We start from the raw sequence: 19,730 nt of genomic DNA, 5'->3' as shown, positions 1-19,730 counted from the left end.
ATCCTGCTGAGTACAGTTACTATAGGGAATCCTGTAGGGAATTTGAGTCCATCCTATGGTGAAACTGCTCCAGTTAGAGATCCTGGAATCTAGTTGGTTTTGTTTATGGTTTTGGACAGAGATGGACAATTTGTGTTCTTCTAAATGGTTTGGCTACAACTCTCTCACCATTGTCTCTGCTGGATCAGTCCAGGTGTGAGCTGCAAGTCAAAGCATCTGAAGGGCAACAAATTACCTAACCTTTTTGTAGAGCATTCCATATAGTTTCAGAGCTTCCCCTGCTAAAAGGACAATGAGTATGAAAGGCATAGTCTGAACTACCAAGGCTCAGCAGATTCCAATCTATTGCTAACGCTTTGAGATCCACTAAAAATCACCAACTTCCAATAAGTGACTATTTAAGAAACTCAGCAGAATCTGAATGGAAACCCTGGTCAAGCTAAAGATATTTCTGGAACCGATTTGTCAGCCTGTTTGTATCCATACACTTTTTGGCACAGAAAGTCTTAATAGCACAATAGCAATAATGTTGGTTCATTTCCATGTGTAAGAAATCCCATTGTATGAAAATCCAACTTGGCCTAGTGTAGAATAATCCAGTAAGGTTAGAACAGCCAATACACTGAGATAGTTATTGGACTGAAGCTGGTTATGTACAACAACTGGGTCCAGTTTTGTGCTTTTTAGAAACATTTTCATGTTTCTAAATGCAGAGTAGATGTTTAGATGATTGCTTATTCAGGGAAAAATGAAACCCTTGGTATATAACTGTACCCTCCAGGGCATCCAAAGTGAATGGAGAAAGACCTTGTTGAAGAAATTTCCTTGTATCTACCAGCTTACCATGAAGCATGATGCTTTTGAACAAAACACATTCATTTAGGAGCCAAATTCTGATAATACTTTACTAGGTCACAGCTTGCTCTTGTGTTTGCTATGGAAAGTTCCTTCTCCAGAGTAGGCAGAAAAGGCATTTCCAAGTGACTCTGACCTATCCTATGGCACCCTAGGCAATGTCAGGAGGCCATACGATTGTGCTGTAATTTGATATAAATAAATTCATAATTTAAAATTATAGGAATTCTGACATATTTCAATTATTATATTTTGATAGATATTGTTTTCATTGATGCTGGCAAAATCACTTTAGTAAGTTTAATGTTTTTAAGTTTTACCTGGAAAGTTGTAATGTTTGGATAACCCTCTACCTGTGTGAAATAAGAAATGATATATTTTCAGGAGATATTTTAAGATAAGGAAAAATAATAAGATTTACTGTTAACAGGCCAGAAATAATACTGTGTTTTTTTCAGAAAAGCTGAATGGCTTGATTTCATATACCATATTTCCCTGAAAATAAGACCTAAATGTAAAATAAGCCCTAGCATGATTTTTCAGGATGTTTGTAATATAAGCGCTACCCCCAAAAATAAACCCCGGTTAAGATTGTCAGCCAGACAGACACATTTAGTATGTCCGTTGCAACACCCAATGGATATATTCAATTACAAAATAGTAATATTAATATATATTAATATATCTAATATTGTTGACATTAATATTTAAAATAAATTTGTAAATACCCAAGTGGGCACTTTGAACAAGAGGGAAACGCCTATGTAAACATTATTGCCAAATGACCAGTCGGAGTACAGACACAACGCATGTGTGCACTTGACAATGAATGGACGTGTTTCATAATTCAATATTTGTGTGTTGTAACGGATGTACTTAATGCACTTGTGTGTTGCCATTCCTGTCTCATAAGTCTTCAATTAACACTTGATTTAATGGTAGATTTAAAGGATATAATATTTTGACTCCTAGACAAGATGAGTGCAAAAGAAAAGCTATTCCATCAAGTACAAGAAAGGAATTGTGGAAGAGTCTTGGGGCAAGAAACTTATGGCTTTCCCTGTCTTATTTTCAGGGAAACACAGTATATTCTATTCAAAACAGTATATAGTTGAAGTGGTTTACTGCTATTATTAAAATTATCAAAGTCTGCTATTTAATAAAACCAATAAAATTTTGAACAAGTCAAATATCCAAATAAGCAGAGAGAAGTACCCAGCTCAACTGACCTCAAGTCTCAATGAATTTTTTGAAAGCCATCTGAAAATGCTATTTAACTCTGTCAGTTGCTCTCATCAGCTGTCTATTCCAGTTTGCAACAAGGACCTTGACAGGGCTGCCTCTATCATCCCCTGAAGTATCTCTAATATTTGGATTCCATTTGGATCTTCAAGTGTTTAATGCTGGGTTATTCTAATAGGTCCTATTCTGTCAATTGGTTCCTCAGTTTTGAGCTAACCTTGAATGGAATCTAACCTCAATAGCATTAGAACAGTGGCCAGATGGGGGACTACCTGAGCATCGGGAGCATCATTCCAGCTATGAGCAGGCCACATGAAGCTCCTGCTATATCACAAGCCCTCCCAGTCAGTGGTTATCCTTTCACAAATCAGTATAATTTGGTTAGAAAGCAGGAATTGTACAGCAAGTGCTGGTAGGGAGGATTTTCATGGTGACTGGGACTCATTCTGCAAAGGTACTGAGCCCAACTCACAATGGATTAACATTCTGATCTCCCATTCACTGTTCTCCTCCAGCACTAGCTAAAAATAGACATCAGAAAGATTTAGAATATTTGTTCATATAAGTGAGATGACATCTGTATCAGACATTAAACCTAACAGATGATGAGGGTGATGGTGATGGAGATGATGATGATGATTATTATCATTCCTATACTGCCCATAGCTGAAGCTATCTGGGTGGTTTACAACAATAAAATAGATAAAAACTTATCATGAATTAATGTTATTTAAAATAGCATAAAACATTTAAGCAAAAAAAGACAATCAAAAAGACAATTTAAAAAGAGATAACTAAAAAGACCAGGTCAAAAGTAAAAGACACCTGGCTAATTGTGTCAAGCCATGAATGACCAGGGAGGTCTTTAAAGGTCTGATACCAAACAATGGCAAATTTGGTGCCAGGTGGGCCACGGCAGATTACTGCAACATCTCTATAAAACAGGCTAATTAATTATTCTATCTTGGAATCAAGAAAGTACAGTGGTGCCTCATACTTCCAATTTAATTTGTTTCAGGAGGCCATTCGAACTCTGAATCATTCAAAATTAGTCATTCAAACTATGGGGCACCACTGTATTAATATAGTGTTGCTTCATCCCCTTCTCCCATGAATTGAAACTGTTTTGCAATGGAATACCCCTGATCTTAAATAGAAATCTTATCTACTTACTGTTCACAGTGAGTTCAGCCATCAAAACACCAGTTCTTTGTTCAATTCGTTGTTTCCGTTTTGCACATGTCTTAAAGTAGTAATGAAAATAGTTTGCTTGAGAATAATGTTAAGCCGAATGGTACACATTGTTTTAGCCATACAAAGGGAACATATGCTGACTATTTTTTCCTATAGGACTACCATAAAAATGGAAACTTTCTCACATTTACCTTTTTCAGTTAATAGACTCTGTATGAGTCTGGGGAAACTACTGAGTGGGAGAAAAATAGGATCCTAACATCTTAAGTGTATTTAATCAGATGTACGAGTAAGTCCCGCTATCTTCCATGAAACTTACTGCCAGTTATACATGTAGAACTTGCAGTCTAAATCTAAAAATGCTAAGGGTGTATGCTGATATTTCTTTTTTGGAGCAGAAGAGCAAAGGATATATCTTCAAAGCAGGGTTTAGACACACGGAGGTTTATGCATTGTGATAGGAAAAGGATCCATTTTCCATTGTTATTCATTAACAAGTTTCCAGCTCCAAATTCTCCCATGCTTCTAATGCAAAAACATGTTTCCACCTATCAGTTCACCAACAGTTTACTCAGCAGTGTTCGCACTAGGCAAGATTTTGATTTTCATTATTGGTTCACTCAAGTAGGCTTTAAAACCAATTTTAAGCCTCTCAACACATCACATATCAAACATACATGTTTTATCTATCACTAGCATCATATATCTTTTAGAATCAAGGAAAAACAGGTGCTTCAGTGGCCCTGAAGTGATATACATGTGCTCATAAATTACAGCTAGATAGCTATACTTGAAGAGTGAGAACAGGGGGCCTTCCAGATGTTTGACTGCAACTCCCATCAGCTCCAGCCAGCATATCCCAGAAGGATACATGTTCTCCATTGCTGAGGGTCACAATGGGCGTATAGAGCAGAAATGTGCATATACAGCTATTATAATAACCTTCCATGTAGAAATTTTATGCCTCAGCCTACTATCGAATTCAGACACATTTGATCAATTATTTCTGCACACAGTGTAGCATAGCTGCATGCATTCCTCTTGCTCCCACTAGTGACCAAAACCATATTTTTCTGCTTTCCATTTCTTTATTTTTCTCTTATCCTTCCCTTAAGACAGAGGTGGGGAAAATGTGGCCTTCCAGATTGTTGGAATGCCACTCCTACCATCCATCACCACTTGCTGTGACATTTGAAAGGTCACCAGATCCCCCTTCCTGTTCTAAGAAATCAGGACAGCACATACACAATTACAGACTCCTAAGAAATTGATTAGGTGGGAAGAATGACCAGCCCATGGAATCCCTCCCTATCTGTACTTGTGCCTGGCCAGAGTGTTTCAGTCTGTCCAGCCACCTATAGGATTTAGATCCCTTTAGATACAAATCATAGAAAAAAATGAGGAATACCATCAAATAAAGCTGTTTATTATTGATCCAATCTCCATATATGCATTTTAATTGGCCCTCAGGAATATGAATCCAATATTTGCAGTCTTGCTTAATTGTTTATTGCTATACAAAGAACTTACCACAGGGCATGAGAACTTCTCACTGTCGCAGACATGGGTCTCACAGTGCAGCCACACCTTGGAAAGCTTGGGGATATTCTGGAACCGGAATGCATTAAACTGGAAGGTGGCTCGGCTATCTTTGCCATTTTCATGTACCAAGATAGAATTGTCTGTTGCACACCTGAGCAATGTGATAAGTGGAAGTATTAGAATGAGAAGAAGCAGAAGTCATTCCCTCTTTTGCTCTTTCTAGAACTACAATTACATTCATCCTGGCTGCTGTAGGTTTCCAAGAGCAGACCTATGGTGCACAACTTAAATCTGAATGACAGATTTAGTTTTTTAATGAGAGATAGCATAAAATGAACAGTGTGAAATATCCTGCTCTGACTTTCTGCCTGATGAAATCAGCAATGTTGTGGAGTCTAAAAAACCACAATTAACTGTCTTGTGGTGCTGGCGTAACACTTTCTCAAACCACAGCACACTCAAAAACCAGTCACATATGCAGATATTGCGTTCATGTCAGTATACTCTAATATTAATATTAGAACAGTTCTTTGGGTGACAATACATTCAGCCAAAAGATGCTGTGATTCATTTCCAGGCAGCCTGTGCATTTGAAGATATGCATGTCCATTGGGGTTCCATCTCCTATGAATAATACTCATCGACAGACATTCACAAAGTTACCTACCCCTTCGAGATCAGAGGCCACTGAATTTGATAGAAATATTCTGATGAGGGAGTTGCCCAACAGTTGGTCAGCACTACTTTAAATCTGGGAGAGACAGAGCAGTGGTCAAGAGTGAGGTTTTCTGTGACAATTGTCCACGAGGATTGATACATGTAAAAGTCATACCTGCTACTTAAACCCTTTGCTTCTACTCCAGCAAATACATCAGAACCAATTTCTGAAGTTTCAACTGTGAAGGGGGCTTCCTTCTTGCTTGAAAACTTGGCATTCTAAGATAGAAAATGTTGCAATTGGTTAATAAAGTTGCACAGATCCAGCCCAAAACATTTTTCTAACTAAGTTGGAACAACATACAGGGCCCTCACACCCAAACAGGGTAACTCACATTCAAGGCCAGTCAAGTGATTATTTAGGGCACAATTCTATGACCATCTGACCTCATAATAAGTCATCCCTCATCCATGACTTGATTGTGGATGAGTGGGCCGACCTGGCCTGCATAACCGAGACCTGGGCGGGTGAGGAGGGGGATGTGTCCCTCTTGCAACTGTGCCCGCCTGGGTATCTGGTCGAGCACCGACCACGTCTTGAGGTGAGGGGGGTCACTTTGGTTTACCAAGCTTCCATCTCCCTCACGGGACTTTCTGTTCTCTCGAGACTGGGTCTAGAGTGCCTCTACTTGGTGTTGGGTGACTGAGACAGATTGGGGATTCTGCTGGTGTACCGTGCACCCTTCTGCCCAACAGTCTCCCTGCCTGAGCTGATGGAGATCGTCTCAGACCTAGTGTTGAAGACCCCCAGGATGTTGGTCCTGGGGGACTTCAATCTCCATGCCGAGACGGATCTGACCGGGGTGGCTCAGGACTTCATGGCCTCCATGATGGCCATGGGGCTGTCTCAACATGTTACTGGCCCAACCCATGAACGTGGACACACTCTGGACCTGGTTTTCTCGACGGGACAGGAAGAGGGTGATCTGAGGGTGAGGAATTTAGGTCTGACTCCCCTGTCATGGTCAGATCACTTCCTCGTGAGGTTTAAGCTCGAGAGTGGCCTTTTCATCTGTAAGGGTGCGGATCCCATTGTGCTGGTCTGCCCCTGGAGCCAGGTGGATCCGGATGGTTTCCTGAAGGCCCTGGGGGACTTTCCGGTTGACAAGGCTGGTGCTCCTGTCGAAGCTCTGGTCGAACTGTGGAATGGGGAAATGACCAGGGCTATTGACACAATCGCTCCTAAGCATCCTCTCCCACCGGGCAGAGTCCATTCATCCCCTTGGTACACACCTGAATTACGGACGATGAAGAGGGTTGGGAGACGGCTAGAGCGTAGGTGGAAGAAATCATGGGATGAATCTGACCGAACACACTTAAGAGCCCATTATCGGGCCTATGCTGTGGCGGTGAGGGCGGCGAAAAAGAAATTTTTCTCCGTGTCCATTGACTCCTCACAATGCTGTACGGCAGAGCTTTTTCAGGTGGTACAAGGGCTGGTTCACCCAGGTCCTAAGAAAGACCTGGTACCACCCTCGATAGCCTGCTGTGACGACTTTGCCAAGCATTTCTGGGAGAAATTTGCTCAGATTCGTCACGAGCTGGACTCCACTAGTGACTCAGAGCCTTCAGGGGAGGGACCAATGTTGCCGTCTGGTCCACAATTGATGGATGAATTTCAGTTATTGCGGCCTGATGATGTGGACAAGGTGCTTGGACAAGTACATTCCACCACCTGCTTATTGGACCCTTGCCCATCTTGGCTACTCAAGACAGCCTAGGACGGGATAGGGCCCTGGATCCTGGAGGTTGTCAATGCCTCTCTAAGGGATGGCCAGGTACCTGCCCCTTTAAAAGAGTCAGTAGTCCAGCCTGTCCCTGGATCCAGAAGTGGCCACCAATTATAGACCGGTGGCCAACATCCCGTTTCTGGGCAAGGTGTTAGAGTGGGTGGTGGTGGAACAACTCCAAGCACTCTTGGAGGAAACTGATTATCTGGACCCATTTCAGTCCGGCTTCACACCCAGGTATAGTACTGAATCTGCCTTGGTCGCCCTGTATGATGACCTGTTCAGGGAGAAAGACGGGGAGTGTGTCCCTGTTGGTTCTCCTGGACCTCTCAGCAGCTTTCGATACCATCGACCATGGTATCCTTCTGGATAGGCTAGCGGGATTGGGAGTTGGGGGCACTACTTTGCAGTGGTTCCACTCCTATCTCAATGGCCGATTCTAGAAGGTGGTGTTGGGGGACTATAGCTCTGCGCCATGGCAGCTATGCCATGGAGTACCGCAGGGTTCCATCTTGTCCCCCATGCTATTTAACATCTACATGAAGCCGCTGGGAGAGGTCATTAGGAGGTGTGGGCTGTGGAATCATCAGTACGCTGATGATACCCAGCTCTACCTCTTGTGCTCTACCAGTCCAGGTGAGGCAGTGGCTGTACTGAACCAGTGCCTGGCTGAGGTAATGGGCTGGATGAGGGCCAATAAACTGAAGCTCAATCCAAACAAGACGGAGGTCCTGTTGGTTGGTGGATCGGGCTCTGGGATAGGGGACTTTGACCTTGTCCTGAATGGGGTTGCACTCCCTCTTAAGGACAGGGTCCTCAGCTTGGGAGTGCTCCTCGACCCAGAGCTATCGTTGGAAGCTCAAGTGACAGCGGTGGCGAGGAGCGCTTTCCTTCAGCTTCGGCTGATCCATCAGCTGCATCCCTACCTGGAGAACGACAGCCTGGCATCAGTGACACATGCATTGGTCACTTCCCAATTAGACTTCTGTAACATGCTCTACATGGGGCTGCCAGGCTGCTGACAGGGACTGGGTGTTGTTCGCATATAACCCCCAGTCCTCCATCAGCTCCACTGGCTCCCCATTGAAGTCTGGGCCCAATTCAAGGTGTTGGTTATCACCTACAAAGCCCTGAACGGCTTAGGCCCTGGTTACCTAAAGAAGCACCTACGTCCATATATGACCTCCCACCCCCTGAGATCGGCAGCAGAGGCCCTCCTCCGGGAACCCTCCATGAAGGACATTCGGAGGGTGAGTACTCGGAGGAGTGCTTTCTCTGTGGTGGCGCCCAACCTATGGAATGCACTCCCCAGAGAGGTCCACCTGCTGCCGTCGTTATTTGTTTTTTGGCGCCAGGTCAAGACCTTTTTATTTAAACGCTATTTTAATTGTTAATGGTTTATTTGACCAGGCTGGATCCACTATTTTATTTTATTTTATTTTATTTTATTATTTTATTTTATTTTATCTTTTGTATTTATTTATGTATGATTTTTTTGTATTTTATATGCAATTTTAATTATTGTAAGCTGCCCCAAGGCTCATGCGATGGGGCGGCATATAAGTTGTTTAAATAAATAAATAAATAAATAAATAAATAAATAAATAAATACAATCATCTGGAAGATCATAAAATTGTGGACCTTGGCGCTTGGTTTCAGCTGGTGCAGAAGGGAGTGACCTATCCCAAATCACAACTGGCCTTGGAGGAGTGAAAAGGGTAGACCGGTTGGAGCGGTGAGAAGAGCAGCCTGAGCCTGTGGAGTTGTGCCAATTCCATTGGCACATGAGCCTCTTACCTTCTGCTTCCACAGCACTAAATCAAAATGGCTGAAAGTGGCCATCTGGATGAAATGCAGGGCGTGCAGTGCAGTGGCAACTACCCCTGCCACACCTCAAGCCTTCTGCTGGGTGCTCACAAGTCTGCAAGTTTGGAGGCAAATGGCATCTGCTCAAGGGCAAGAGGGTGAGATCCTGCTTTCCTTTCATAATGTCCAAATCATCTGCCTGAGGTGAACCCAACATTCTTCCTAATGGGAGGGCCAACACTAGTCAGAAATAATTAAGTCATTCCACCTGATGGTTCTCTATGTTCAGCATTTTTATGGGTGAGCATATCTTTATTAATTTTATAGAATTATAGAAGCTTGCATAATTCTCAGAATGAACAGCTATGCAATATGTAACTGTCTTTTCTTCAGACCCACATCTTATTTCCTCCCCACCCACAAACAATTTTTATATTTTTTCTTTAAGAAATAAAAAGAAAAAATAGAAATAGTAAAGAAAATGTAGAAAATATAGTGAAGAATCACCAAGGGATCTCAGATAGAAGCTACACAGAACATCAAGTGCCAAAAACAAAACTAAACAAAAAAATCATTGTAAGTCAGTAATCATTATCCAGTCACATTTTTAAAGGGCTTAGTTAAAATTCACTGAGATTTCTACTAAATTGCAGATCTTCATCAAAGCCTTAATACAAACATCAATCTCCAACACTCTCCCCCAAAATTTCCTTTCCTTTACACTTATCATTAATTTCACTGGTTATCTTTTTACATAATTAGTTGGTCTTACCATTACTATGTAACCATGACCCTAACCCTAACCCCAAGCCACAGATGCAAGTTGAATGAACACTTCACAACAGATCACAACATTGTCTTGGGTGTCACAGGATTATTCAGAGCTCCAGCTCCCAAGTCCTGTGACCTCGGAACTGGAACTCTGAAAGTTGAGCCCGTGCTCCACACCCCTTAGGACTGGCATGGAAAGAACCATGCTGTCCACCTCTCAGATGTTGCAGCTGGATGCCAACGGGCCATGCTGAAGGAATCATGAGAGAAGGAAGCTGGGCTGATGGCAATCCCCATTGATTTATTGCTTATATTTATATCCTGCCTTTTTTCCTTCCAAGGAACTCAAGGCGGCTAACATAATTCTCCTCCTCCTCTCACTCTTATCCTCACGATAACACCCCTGTGAAGATAGATTGGGCCTAGATTTTGTGTCTGGCCCAAAGTCACCAGTGAGCTCCAGGGCTGAGTGGCGACTAGAACCCAGATCACCTGAGTCCCTGCCTGCATCACTACACCATCCTCTCTTTGTGCATAATCTTCTTTGTGCATAATCCTCTTTGTAAACAATCCATAGCAGCCAGCATCCTCATGTAGTCATCCTTCTGGCTGCCAGCCCAGGCCTCTCCTGTTTATCAAGGATGATGCAGCATGCTAGCTGCAGCACACTATGAGATACAATTTGTATTGGTGACCCAGTGTCCATGCCTCCTTCCCCTCCCCAGTGCCAAAAGTGGCTGTCTAGGTGAAATGCAAGGTGCAAAATTGCTGCTGCCATCACTCACTTTGTGTACTATGGGCTTGCACATATCTGCAGTGAAGGATATTGGATTCTTTCCCAATAGTCCTTTGATTGAGAGGTATTGAAACAAGCAATGGAAGCACTGATGCAGCATAGTTTCAGTGACACCGAATTACTGTGGAGTCATGGGAAAACATTGGTTTCCTGACCCCCCCCCCACCGCCCCCCAGAAGAGAATCTTGATGTCTGGCTTCTGCAGTTGTTCATGAAGTTGTAAAATCTAGGTCATTCTCTGTCTGGAATTTGATGGGGTGGGAAAAGAGATTTGGGGTTGATCTGTGATCAAGCTACGTGTGCTGACATGTACCAGATTCTGAAAGCAGGTAGAACTTTCCATTAAAAGACTTCTGCTACGGAACAAACATGAGAAGCCAAATACAAAGCAGAAGCAAGATCCCAAGGGGACATTAAGTGTTTTCTGTATTCAGAGGACTGCTAGGTAAATTTCAGAGGGAATGAAAGGTACTCTATGTGTAGAGATCTAAAAGAAAAGGTACACACTGCCCTTTGTCCCTGGCTTTCAGGAGTTTGGAATGGCTTCTTGCACAGCAGTAATTCAGAATGCTGAAGTGTGACACCGGCATTGCATCACTCTTTAAAAATGCAAGTATATAAAGATAATAAAATATATGAAGAAGATGTACTCTGCATAAAACATTGTTGGGTGGCTATACAGTAATAATACTCACTTCAGTTAAACTGTCAGGGAATTAAGGAAGAGACTCTGTACCAGATTCATTTTCATTTGTCCCGCTACAAATGTTGAATTACCATAATTCAGATCAATGGAGTGACTATACTATTTTATAATATTGTGCCTATTTATGAAAGCAGTTGTCATGCTGCAGGGTAGATGCTCATAACATGTGCTGAGAGTCTGATAAAAGGAAACTCTTAAAATCTGTCATGTTCCAGATTTCATATTTAGCTTACAGTGCAAACATTTCAGAGGAATGAATCCATACATGCCAATCATCAGTTAGTGCCTGCAACATTAGGGATGACCTGTGTGAGTGAAACTGCTGTCACAACAAATTGTACAGAGCTTTGCCACATTCTACCACAAACACAACATGTAGGTGCCCTTCTATAAATGGGTGTTCCCCTTTCTTGGATCCAGAAGACAGTAGAGAAGATTATCATTGTTTATCTCTGCCAGCCCCTGTGGCACCTCTTGTGTTCTCTGGAAGGTCCCATTTACAGTAGATTTTTAGGGTGGCAGAGGACTATATGGAAAAGTGGGAGCCAAACCCCAAGAGTACTCATCAGCAGAACTGTGCTTTTGGAACAGTTGATCCAATGCAATACTTTTGAATGAAAACTATTTAGAATATTGGCTGATAGTTATCAAAGGGTAAGTTATCAAATGATGAAATATTACATACACCAGCCTTTATGCACCTATTAGAAATTTGAGAATGTAAGAGCACCTTCATTTTGACAATGTACAATGTATTGAGTAGAATATTAAGAGTGGAATCCTATATGAATTATTGCCACCCTATGAATGCAATCAATGCTGGCTGGAAGGAGAAAAGAATAGCCTCTGGGTTCGTTCTGCCCTGTACTTTGGCTGCCTAAATGTCATGCCTGAGAGCTTGAGGGAGGGAAGCTGAGGCACCACCATGATACTTTGTAGCATGGCAGTGCCTGTCTTTTTTCCTCCCTGCCGCCTGAACTGCCCCTTAATCACCATCACAGGGTGTGGTTCTTTCTGTGCCAGATACATGGTGGTGGTGGTGGTGGAACTGTCAGCTTAGGAACCCAGCTACAACATCAGAGAACTATTCTGACTTTGTAACTGGGTCTTCAAAGATGCTATGTCAATGTAGGCACTGTCCAGTGGCCCTGGAATGGCAATGGGAATTTCTTTTACATTTGGTAAATAAAGGCAGCCACCCATGGACATTTTCAGGCTGTTTTCAGACAGCTTTTTTCCATCTCACCACTGCGAAATCTACAAGAAAATCTCTGTGTGCGCACTACTTACAGAGTAGAAGTTGAGGGACAATTGGCTTTCAAAGGAACCGGAGCTGCCATTCTTCACATGCACCGTTGCCACCCTAAAAGAGGCAGAAAAAGTCACATGACTGAATCATACACTATTGATAGCAGAGCGAGGTGTATGCTAGACAATGAAGCTCCAATGGGTGGAGGCAGAGTTACCTTTGGTCAAAGGCAGCATGGTTCACCAGATAGTTTGCATGGTACGTGCATGTGAAGGAGTAGTTCACGGGCTGGTTCTTCACAATCACAGAACTGTCATTGGAGACGATGAAGTTATAGAAATGATAGAAGGGGCTTTTAAACTGCAACAGTGGAAAGACAGAGAGGTAGGTTTCTACACAGCAGAACCAATTTGGGTTTTAAGCTTTCATATGAAGGATTCAGTTCCTCAAATTTATGGACAGTAGATTGTGCACATGACCTTGAAGGAACAAGACATGCCCAACCTGGTCCATGTGATGAACTAGACATAGGTTCATGTCCAATAATCTTAGAATCATGGAGTGGTAGAGTCAGAAGGGGCCATAAAGGCCATCAGGTCCAACCCCCCACTGTTGCAGGACACCAATTTACACCATCCCATTCAAATAACGGTCCAGTTTTGCCTTGAATGTCTCTATTGTGGGAGAGCCCACCACCTCTCTAGGCAACTTGTTGCACTGTTGTATTGCTCTGACAGTTTGGAAACTTTTCCTGATATCTAGCCTGAATCTGGGTTGTCACAAATTGAACTGGGCACAATCCTATGAATGTTTAGAGAGAAAAAGTCCTATAACTTCCACAATTTCCTAGTTTTGCTCAAAATATTATGTGTTTGGGCTGGTTCATAGCCTTACTGGGCTTAGGATCCTCTTTGAATGGTGGAGCGTTGAGCATGTGCTGCCTTCTGCTTCGGGGGAAGAAATGTGCAAACTAAGCACCTGCTTATGTGGACCACTATATGCAGTGTTTATCTCACATGCTATTTTCGGTGTATGATGCAAGAAATGTCCACATGCAAAGAGGATCTCTGGTCTAATATGCACTCCAGGTTCTGGAGGTCCCTGGGCCAGATTCTTTCCACAGGCTGCTCTGGCCTGGACCCACTCCTGCTCACCACTGTCCATGTTTCCCACTGGATTACAGTTTCTCTTTAGGCCCAGCCTGTGCCACTGCCAGGTAGAGAAGGCAAGGGCCATGGGACTGAGTTGCCTGTGCATTAAATAAATTAGTGATATTAAATATCATCATTGTGATCTAGACTCACTCAGCAACTATAAAATACTTGTGAAGCATAGTGGATTTTTTAAAGCCTCAGTACCTATCAGCTGTGTAGATGAAGAGATGTATAAAATATGAAAATATACCCCCAAACCCTGTTTAGGTCTTCTGCAAAGGTATAAGGAGGAGCAAAACTGTATGCTTGATCCCATTCTCTTGACATACATGCTTTCAGTAAAATACCTGCAATGGGGGTGCCTATTTTCCTTTGCATGTGTAAGCATTCCACATACCTGGGACCTCTACTTGTGTGCATCTTTTCCAATGGTATAGAATGTCTAAGTGTGTATAGCTGCCCCCCTTACAACCTTGAGCTGGATCTATTGATGAAAGGCTCTGTATGTTTCCACCAATTCATGGGCATCTCCTGTCCCCCAACCTGCAGCTCACCCCTTTAGCAGGGCCTCTTCCTGACCTACTGTTTAGCTGGGCACCAGAGGGGCTTCCATGTGAAGGAGGAGCTGGGGAACTTCACTTCTGTTAGTGCATCTGAAACCACATAAATCTGGATCCAACACTGTATGGTGAAGTAGGTACAGAACTTGTAAAGCTGAACAAACATTTTACCAGAGAGCTATTCATTATAATAGGTTTGCTGACTAAGTATGGAGTGATTAGGTTTGTGTAGCCTTTACACAACCAGTAATATGTTCTTAGAATTGAGATAAAGGAGCATGTAGGTTGGCTGGCTCTCAAAAGCAAAACACTCCTTTACCCCGAAAGAAGTAGACCTTTGTTAGGATGCTCCTGCAACCCACTGACTGAGTCAAGGACAAACATACCCAAAGAAAGCTGCAAGCCTATTTATGTTAGGGAAGCACTCCTGGCTGCACTTTCAGGTCAGAATAGGGCTGTACTGCCCCAGTGATGTATATTCGATCTCTAACTTAAATGCCAATGAAGCAATATTGAAAAGTTACTAAATTATAAAAAGTGGTGGGGCCATGGTTTTTCAACTTAAAGTGTGATACAGACTTATGGAAGATGCTAAGCCATTTTGGTTCAGACATATATTATACATGATTATCATAAAACCTAGAGAAAAAAATGTTTATATTCTGTTCACTTACTTCTGATTGAGTTCCACAGTAAGATTTATTTTTTGGTGACAAATCTGGAATTGTAAACTGGTAATACCCCGAATCATGAACTCCATTGTAGCAAATCCCGCCGAGAGCCAGTTGATTAACTTCCCATCCATAAGGACATTCAGGAATTTTTGCAATTATGGTTTTAGGATAACAATACACCAAAATTACATCTAGAAGTAAAAGAAAGAATGGACAGCTACAGCATAGTTCTGATTATATGACTAAGAAATGCACCTCCCATCTCTTGCCATTGAGGATGTTTAGATGATCTCTAGAGTCAGACCAGTGCCAGCCTGAACATTCAGTGCCTCACCATGGATTATAGTGTTGGGGGAAGTTTGTTGGAGAAGTTGGATTATGTGAGAGTTCATTAGCCATTGTGAAAGCTGCTGGTTGGGTTTGCGTGACACACAACCCACAGTCAGAATTAGAATAATTGGGATGGCACCTGAATATTGAGGATGGTGTGTGGGGGTACTGCAGCTTGTTATGGCTTAAATAAGCCATGAGAAGTGTGGAGTATCCTGGGAACCCAGTCAATATTTCATATGTGGTGGTTTAGCCTCATTTCCAAAAGTCTAAGTTCTAGGGCTGAATTCTGCTGAGTTTGAGTGACAACAAACCCCAGTATAGGATGCTGTAGGATACTGCAATTAATACCACAGCAGTGTTCAGATTGAATTCAGCAGATGGTTTGGGGAAGGGCAGCAGGCCGCAACTACAGGTCCTTTAGAACATCTGCAGGAGTACAAATGCTATGCATATATTTGCATATATGGAAGCTTTCTGCAAAAATACAAGAGTGCTTTCAAAATGTATTCAGCTTTTCAGCTAGTGAGCCCTTTTGGAAAGTAACTGTTTCCTATTAATAGGATCTCTTTCCAGCTTCTTTCTTTTGTTCTGACTTTCATCATAGCCTATTATTTTGCAGTTTTTTAAGGTAGAACTTGAGCTGCTTTTGAGCAACAATTTTTGGTGGGAAGGTGGCCATAGCATCATTTTTAACATAATTATTTCAATGGAGAGACAGCATGTCAGTCAAATTGATAAATGATATGTAATGCAAGCATCATCTGAAAAAAGGGTAATGAAACATGTGATACAATGCATTCTGCCTTTTGAAATCATTTCCCTGCTTCTCCCCTTCCACACACACACACACACACACACACACACACATTCCACCAAATACAAATGTATCTGTGTATTCAAATAGAAGGCAATACCTGTATGACTTCTCACTAACCATATTTCAAACCAGTGTTTAAACAGTGCAATTTTGTTTTATGTATCATGTAACTGCTAAATTATGAAAGGGACCTTCATGCAGGGTTTGAAACCATATGGGAAGTCTATGCTATTGGAACAGACTTCAGAACTTTCTCTAAATGGGGGAAGCCTAGAAAGGAAACATGAAGGACACAGTGGGCCCCCATGCATGGACCTGTTCCCTCTTTCCCATGATTAGCAATTGTCTGATGTACAAAGTCTGAATAAAACTAGTAAAATCAGCAACTCTAACCATTCCTTTCTCTGGCAAAATGGTAATTAGATCTAAACTAATTGGATCTAAACTCATTATCATTACTGGTCAGTCATAATTTTACACATATTGTAATATATGTCAAATGCTGCTGAGCAGCGGAGGTTCCAGTATTTCCTATAATCTCCACATTATATTTCCAATGAAGCCAAAAACAATCGATACATTAATTGATCTTCTTGTTGGCCTGTAGGTTCAAGTATCTGGATCCAAACCTAGATGCCATGATTCAACCTTTGGTGAAAGTAGCCTCTTGGTGAGAAGTCTAATGGGGAGTGAGCCAAATCTGAGGAAAAATCCAAGGGAACCTTAACATAACAGCAATCTTCCTTAGTCATACTCTGACAATCAACATGGACAGAGGAGATGTTTCAGATTCGGGAGACCTTAACTGACAATTTCCTCTGGTATTTTATGATCTAGACTGTTTCTCATAAAAGTTTGTGCTACAAAAACTTTTAAGGTGTCACAAGGCTCCTTATTATGTCTGTTTGATCTTGAGCTCACTGGCAGGACTTGGGCTAATCAGTTTCGCAGACTTAATTCCATTATGTAAAATATGGAACAATATTTCCTGTTTCACAGTGACACTTCAAAGGGAAAAGAAACAGTACTCTCTGTGCATTGGATGCTAAATCATTATCACCATCAAATTCACCATCACCTCCTCCTGCAAACTATAGACTGAGACTATGGAAAGTCAAGCACTCCTGAGGCATGAGAAATCCACTGATTTTGGTAAGAAAGAATTAAGAATGTAAAATCAGCTGAACTTGAACTAGTTCATGTCTCCGTTGAAGTAACATCCATTTATATTTTTCAATATCTCTGGTTGTCTAGAGGTGCTTTGTAAAAATCTTCTATAGTTAAGATTCCACATGCATAGTTTCATAAACAATGTGTGTTGAATATTTCTACACAAGACCTATGTTTTCTTGCTAAATAATATGAGGTACTTTGAAGGTTATTTTACTGCAATTTCATATTAATTGAAAATAGAAAAAGTTTATTAAAATGAAATTATTTTACCTGCTTTATTTGGGTTGCAAGGGACTGCAATGCCTCTAGCTAAGATAATCCAGAGAAGAAATGCCACCATCATCATTTCTCCCAAGGATATATAAATACTAATGGAAATACTACTTTGTTTTCTTCAAAATGTTGCCAAAGCTTGAGAAGGATTCGCAGACTTTGTTGCATCAAACCTGTTTAAGGTGCCTGAAAATAGCCAGCAAAAAATGATGCGCGGAGTCTTCCACTCATAATGAAGTTAAGCATTGTTAAGTATACCTTTTAAGCCTAGTTCCAAATACACAATGGAATTAATTAATTTTTATTTTCAACTTTCTTCACTTTTGTCTAAGAACAAATCTGTATCATAAGTGGAACAAAAAGCTTTACTTCATAAAAACCATCTTGCAGATTTTTTTAAGAATAAGTAGTAAATGAGATTAAAAAGGTGTAGAAGGAACAGAAATGTAAGAGCTGTGGTGGGAAGAAGAGGGGTTCTAAGGAAGTTTAGGAAATGGTTACAGGTTGGAAAGGGAACAGAACTGGTTGGAAGGAGGAAGAAAATCATGATTATAAATATCTTGTTCATTCATTGAATCAAATTGCAATTTCAATAGTTAACTAAATTATATTTGTTTTAAAAAATCTTGTATCAATATATTCTTTATACCAGAGTGAGTATTAATCTTGAAAATAACATTTATAATTTAAAAATTAACAGCTGTAGCATTCACATGAATCATCAGGTCTCTTGTTAAAGAACCACTCACAAGATACTAGGTATAACACTATTAATTTCATACTGGAAGTTTTAGATCAGTGATTTCATACAAACCATTCATGGCATAGTAAATCTTACTTTTAACATTATCATTTTATATTTTAGTAATGCTGCTTATATGCATCAAAGGTTTTCAGTCTATATAATAATTCTTTTTGTTAAAAAATGTATTTCTGAATGTATATTTCATTGGTTATATATTCCTATTTAAATCATGCACTGAAGTTCAAGAAGATTTTTTAAAGCGCATCATACATACAGCACAGGAACAAGGCTGCAGATCACGGCATTCATTCTCCTATTCAGAATGAAAAAGTGTGTATCTGCTTTCTCCAAGAACCCTTTTCAAATAGAACCAGAGGCTATTATCGTTACTTTATATAGGCCATCTTGTAAAAGGAGCTTCTGCATATCCAGCCTTAATTATCCCATGCAGGGAAAGGGGGTTGGATGCATAACTGACTGGATAGTTCCTTTTTCTAGTCCAAGTGTATAGTTTCAGCTTTATTTTTCCAAAGCTGAAGCATACGCACAATTGTTATAAGTATGTGCATAATTTCCCTTATTAATGTTTAAACAGGATTCAGATTTTTTGTGGTTAGCACAAATTTCTTTCATCATTTTAATAGGAGGGCCTTGGAATATGTTGAGGCCTGAATTTGTGACATTTCTGAACGCCATTTAAATGGGAACTCTTTTCAGACTGGTGAACAGGTTGGCTGGCAAAATGTCTGCAACCATAATGTCTAAAATTGTAAACAAAATCTGAGATTCTTCTAATCTTTCCAGCAAACCTAACCATTTTTCCTTTCATGGGGCTCCTAAAATCTCTTCTAGGATAACCTGACTCAGTATGTTTTAATTCACAATAATAGATGGTATTTCTTGGAGATTAAAACTCATTTTAAGGGATAATTTTAGAACTACAAAATATTTTTTGGAAGTGTCATTATAAGTGAGTAGAATTTATATACACAATACCTCTCTTAGTTGAAAGCTACTAATCAGAGTGACCCCAGTACAATTTCTGCTACTGTGCACAATTGTCTGGAGATGTTTTTATTTGCATAAGAAGCAAGAACACAACAAAATGTACTTAGGTGAAACGACATTTGATATCTGTATAATAATAGGTGAGGACCCAGGGGAGGTTTGTATTTCTCTAAGTAATTGCAAATAAAAAGTGCATTCATTAAATAGCAAATTATACTGCAAAGGCTAATTGCAGTCCTCAAGAGAACCCTCTTTAGATTAAGCAGATTGCAAAACCTTAACTATGAGAGTATCTATAAGGATCTCTTCAAAAAGAGAATAAATGGCTTCTTGTGATCCTAGCCTTAAAAAGCTTTTGAAAAATAGCTTTTCAGTTTCTCCTTG

General features: G+C 40.9%; 1 protein-coding gene across 1 annotated transcript; it reads right to left on the bottom strand.

Annotated features, from left to right (window-relative positions):
- Positions 1-1,164: 1,164 nt before the first annotated feature.
- TECTB (tectorin beta) lies at positions 1,165-17,666 on the bottom strand. The gene is made up of 9 exons (XM_044431417.1): positions 17,591-17,666; positions 14,998-15,188; positions 12,827-12,969; positions 12,651-12,723; positions 5,666-5,769; positions 5,501-5,584; positions 4,822-4,984; positions 3,267-3,340; positions 1,165-1,204 (listed from the first exon to the last, which is right to left on the bottom strand). Exons 1-9 carry the CDS (start codon positions 17,664-17,666, stop codon positions 1,165-1,167), a joined length of 948 nt encoding a protein of 315 aa, XP_044287352.1.
- Between the last annotated feature and the right edge of the window lie 2,064 nt (positions 17,667-19,730).

The sequence above is a fragment of the Varanus komodoensis genome, unplaced genomic scaffold, assembly GCF_004798865.1.
Source record: "Varanus komodoensis strain SLA01 unplaced genomic scaffold, ASM479886v1 scaffold1, whole genome shotgun sequence".
NCBI lineage: Eukaryota > Metazoa > Chordata > Lepidosauria > Squamata > Varanidae > Varanus > Varanus komodoensis.
This window is presented reverse-complemented; position numbering and strand designations above follow the sequence as displayed.

Excerpts from the sequence above, each read along its gene's own strand:
- TECTB (XM_044431417.1), bottom strand. The coding sequence starts at position 17,666 with ATGATGATGGTGGCATTTCTTCTCTGGATTATCTTAGCTAGAGGCATT. Across the intron at positions 4,985-5,500 it reads TGGCCTCTGATCTCGAAGGG|GTGTGCAACAGACAATTCTA; the intron begins GTAGGTAACTTT and ends CACATTGCTCAG. Across the intron at positions 3,341-4,821 it reads AGAAGTTCTCATGCCCTGTG|ACATGTGCAAAACGGAAACA; the intron begins GTAAGTTCTTTG and ends TACTACTTTAAG.